The sequence below is a fragment of the Pimephales promelas genome, chromosome 17 (assembly GCF_988280905.1).
Source record: "Pimephales promelas chromosome 17, fPimPro1.hap1.1, whole genome shotgun sequence".
NCBI lineage: Eukaryota > Metazoa > Chordata > Actinopteri > Cypriniformes > Leuciscidae > Pimephales > Pimephales promelas.
Window position 1 is genome coordinate 14,328,985 of NC_142785.1, and position 4,955 is coordinate 14,333,939.

A 4,955-nucleotide genomic window follows, 5' to 3' on the forward strand; every position below is an offset into this window, starting at 1 on the left:
TACCTTCTGTTTTACGACTCATTACAACATTTGAAGAAAAGGAAAAAGATGATTTAAACTAAATTTGAGATTTGCTCCTGGCACATCTATTCTGCACAGTACTGTGTATTACCTACATAGTTATTCACACTACGCATTACAATATGATTTAGTGACATTTCATTTCAAATGGAACTTTGGGAGATTAAATGAAAAAAGGCAATATGTAGTATGTTTACAGTCATAAGTACTTTATTAAATCACTGTATAAAAACGTAAAAATAAGTATTTGAGTGTTGAAAGATTTGAACATAATGTGAAATTAGTGTGCCTTCACTCTCTCCATGGGGTGTGCATTGTGTCTCCCTGTTGTGTGAGCTCTGGAGAGAGAAAGAAAGGGGGATTAGAAACAATAACAGCAAAATATTAAATGATTAAATAAAAGGAATTTCAAATGTGAATTAAATACATAAACAGATATGGTATAAGAGGGACACAATTCTTTCAAGACACAAAATGAAGTTCAAAACGTAGGTTCGGGAGGAGCTAAACATTCAATCCTGTCAATTGTCATTACAATAATAATATGCAAGCAGCAGACACCACATCATTCCATTGACAAATTCTTCCTGCAACCACCCTTCCCCGCTACCCATGTGAATTATCTCCATCCTCTTATACTCAATTCCATTATGGGAGGGTTTAACTAGGAGCTCAGGCCTCGGGTTTGAGCCTCTTCCAAGGACAGCAATCCAAGCTAGTTTGCTATTAACATTTAAGGCTGATGGAAAGACGAACTAGTGAATTAACTTTACCTTGTGAGTAAGCTTTTCTTTTCTGGATCCTTCTTTCAGTTTTAGGTGCCTGCATTGTTCCTTTCCGTGCATTGTCTACCAGAAGATAAATATAATCTATATTGTTATATTGATATATAGATACACACACTCACACAATGTAAAGAATTTGGGCAACAGTATCTTGGCAGTCCTACCTTTCTCCAGTCTCTTTAACAATCTCTCATTTGGGTTGATAATACAGTCTTCCCCACTCTTTTCCCAAGTTCTCGATTCACAGTCAACACATTTATCTTGAGCAGGGCTGGCATTAAGGCATTGGTAATTTTCTAACAGTCCCGTTTTATCTCTGATTTTAGGCTGATGAGCAGCACAGCCTTTTGCCACATGACTTCCCAAAATCATTTTTTGGATATCATGGACTCCCTCAGTAGCCCTTTTGTCATCAAAGGTTATCATTTTAGCAATCTCTCTTTTTTTGCAGCAAAGACCATCTGAAAAAGAAAGCTTTCCATGATCCTTTCCTTTCATGGTGTATCTACATGATGTGCAGAAGGGAAGCTTTTTCTCCAATGTGGAATGAGAAACCCAACCACACATCACTGCAGATCCATCAAGCCTCGGACTGCTTTTTGCTTTGCGCTTGCAATTATGAACCGAACCATGCTTCTGATCTGAGACACCAATTGCTGGTTTTTGGATCCTGGTGTCTTTCCCATTTCTGAGAGGAGAAGATTCAAGACCAACGGCAAGGGACATCTTTGGTAGTCGCCTCTCTGAAATGTTAGGCTGCTGTTGTACAATGGGTAACTTACTGTAGTAATATACATTACCAAAGTCAGCCAGCCAGCTTGTTGAGGGACAGTATGGGGAGTGGGCCTTAAGTGATCTAAGGGAGTCTTCACGTTTAGTTGATCCACCGGTTTGTTGACTTGCCCTTCCTGGAATACCATTACTGGAAGACTGATTAATCTCGGAGAGAACATCACTGAATTTTATCTGTGAACTCAGAGGTTTCTGAGGAGTTAAAAACCCATTCTCAACCATCCACTCCTTTGAAGGCACATACGGCATCAAAGACTCTACTGACCAGATTGAGGACTCTAGTTGATGTGGAAGACCATGATATTTAGTAGATGCATCAGTTTGATACTTCCCTGCAGGAACACAGTTTGGCTTTGAGATACTATGATTGGGTTCAGTCAGTGGGCTCAAAGGTTTTTGAGGGGTTAGAAGACCATTCTCCATCATCCATTCACTGGACGGCACATACGGCATCAAAGACTCTACTGACCAGATAGAGGTCTCTAGTCGATGTGGAAGACCATGACATTTAGTAGATGCTTTAGTTTGTTCACTCTTCTCTACAGGAGCACAATTTGGCTTTGAGATACTATGACTGGGTTCAATCAGTGGGCTCAAAGGTTTCTGGGGGGTTAGAAGACCATTTTCCATCATCCACTCACTGGACGGCACATACGGCATCAAAGACTCTACCGACCAGATAGAGGTCTCTAGTTGATGTGGAAGACCATGGTATTTAGTAGATGCATCAGTTTGATACTTCCCTACAGAAACACATTTTGGCTTTGAGATACTATGACTGGTTTCAGTCAGTGGGCTCAAAGGTTTCTGAGGGGTTAGAAGACCATTCTCCATCATCCACTCACTGGACGGCACATACGGCATCAAAGACTCTACCGACCAGATAGAAGTCTCTAGTTGATGTGGAAGACCATGGTATTTAGTAGATGCTTTAGTTTGTTGATACTTCCCTACAGAAACACATTTTGGCTTTGAGATACCATGACTGGGTTCAATCAGAGGGCTCAACGGTTTCTGAGGGGTTAGAAGACCTTTCTCAATCATCCACTCACTGGACGGCACATACGGCATCAAAGACTCTACCGACCAGATAGAAGCCTCGAGTTGACAAGGCTGGTCATGGTACTGCATGTCAAAGGGCAGCCGCAGAATCTTAAAGGGAACATTGGTAGAGTTTCCATCTTCCTTCTCTGTATGAAAAGGCATGTCTGATTTTTTCTTTGCTTTAAAGCTTTGGGTAACAATAGATCTGCTTGGCTTAGGATACGTTTTAAAAGTTCTACAAGATGGAGAAGTTCTCACCACAGTATCTTCTGTACAAGCAGGGAGACAATGCTTACTGGTGTATCTTAACATCCCAGCTTCGACCTTCCGTTTCTCCTTCCTTACTGCTAATGACTGGTAAGAGCACAAGACGACATCCTCTGAAGATTGTACAGATGCCAAGCTGCACTGCAAAAGGTCAGTTTCGTTCTGACTAACCAGCTCCTGAAAGATCTTAAGCTCAGAAGGCATTTCATTGCATTTGATTTGCACCCGTTCGGCTTGGAGGACTTCAGTCTTGGGAACAGCAGATAAACCAGTAATGTCAATAGTATTGGTGGCATTGCAATTTTGAGTCAGTGTGGATGTACCTTCGGGGCAAGCTACTGATTTGTTATCCGAGGAGCAGGGGGATGTTGACACTGGACTGCCACAGCCACTACCCCTACCTGATTCAGAGCAAGTTTGGGACCCATGTGAGTCTATGCTATGACAAAGGGGTTCAGTTTGCACCTCTGAGCTGACCATCACACGACCAACAGGCAAACTGTTTTGGAAATGGGGTCGGTGGGTCTGGTGTGCAATAATTGGAGCCACATGGGGAGTTATTCGTCTGTAGTCCAAAATGGGAAGTTGAGCATGAGGAACCACGTATCCAGGGACTTCCAAATATGGGGGAAGTAGTAGTGGCATCATGCCGTAACCTTGAAAACAAAGAACAGTCATATCACGCAAATGTGGGTGTCAATGAATACATTTTAACAGACTGTCTGGTAGCATTAACCGCTGGATCCTAGTATCCTAAAATCAAAGTTCCTCATATCACACTTAAATCATGTAAAGTAAATTTCACGTTTCATGTTATGAAAAATGACTTCCATATTTTCAAGCAAGAGATCCAGAAAAGAAGCCATCAGGAAATTTTCAGAAACACTTTTTAGAAACATGTTCATCAGGTAAAATTAAATAAAAGGCACAACAAATAAAGTAAAATCCTGAAAAATTGCTCTGTTTAATTCAATAGCAACCCTAACAACCTTTAGTAAAATGAGAAAAGAAACAGGTACTTTAGAAGATACCTGATCCATGAAATCCACCGTAGGGAGCATATGGAGTTGGCATGGACCACTGATATGGGAAGAGAGGTTGGACATTGGGAACGTAAAAGGGTTGGTTTTGATGGAGGTGCTCATCTGGGTGTAACACTCTGGAGGGCAGAGGACCAGGGAGCGGAGGGGCCTGCGCATATAGTGATCCACTCAGTACACCTGCCATAGCACCAGTGGGCTCTGGGGAAGCTATAGCAGTTATACTTGAAGAACAAATCAAGAGAAGGAATTAATCATTTGTCAGACTAGTCTTTAAACTATTCAGGCTTTTGTTTTTGAAATTGAACTGAAGCAGTTTTCATTTTTGTTCGGGATGATTTTAGAATATAGTTCTTTCAAAAGTAAGATGAACTTTTACTTATCAATCCACACTTTATTGTCAATTTTATTTTACATGTATTTAAGCTTTGTTGGCATTTTATGACAAACAGTTATCAAATGTTTGATAGCAACTGAATAGTTTTCTTTAAACCATTAAAACAAAGTAGGTGGCTTTATTTAGATTTTACATAGCACTTACCTGAAAAGCTTTTTCAGACCAGAAATAATCACAATAAAAGTTAACCTACAGTTTTCCACAAGCTTAAATCAATAGTGTGTTGTAAACCCAGAGAAAACCACACCCAAATAATTAGACCAATTAATTAGAAAGACGTTAATTAGGATGAAGCATGAGCTGATTAGGCCGTCCAGCTGACTCTATTAGACAGAGGCTGGCTGTTGATTCCAGAAAAGTTTTTTGGTGTTAGTTTAGTTTACTATTAATGCACAACAACTACAAATACTTAAAGATGATATAACTGCAAGAGTAGACAAGAGTAACTGATAAGTGCAGATAACTGCAGTCAGGAGATCCATAAATGCAGTCAAAAGTGTTCACGAAATGTCTGTGTGTGTATATATAATAATATATATTAATAATTCATTGCATTTATATATTATATTTTATTATTAATTTACTTTTCCCTGCACTCAAAGTGCTTTA

At 39.9% G+C, this 4,955-nt stretch overlaps 1 protein-coding gene across 1 annotated transcript; it reads right to left on the minus strand.

The window, feature by feature from the left end:
• Positions 1–206: 206 nt before the first annotated feature.
• Positions 207–4,591, minus strand: LOC120488724 (uncharacterized). The gene is made up of 5 exons (XM_039685354.2): positions 4,491–4,591; positions 3,941–4,173; positions 971–3,565; positions 795–869; positions 207–359 (listed from the first exon to the last, which is right to left on the minus strand). The coding sequence occupies exons 2-5, from the start codon at positions 4,134–4,136 to the stop codon at positions 313–315; spliced, it is 2,913 nt and encodes a 970-aa protein (XP_039541288.2). The 5' UTR covers positions 4,137–4,173; positions 4,491–4,591; the 3' UTR covers positions 207–312.
• Positions 4,592–4,955: the final 364 nt, after the last annotated feature.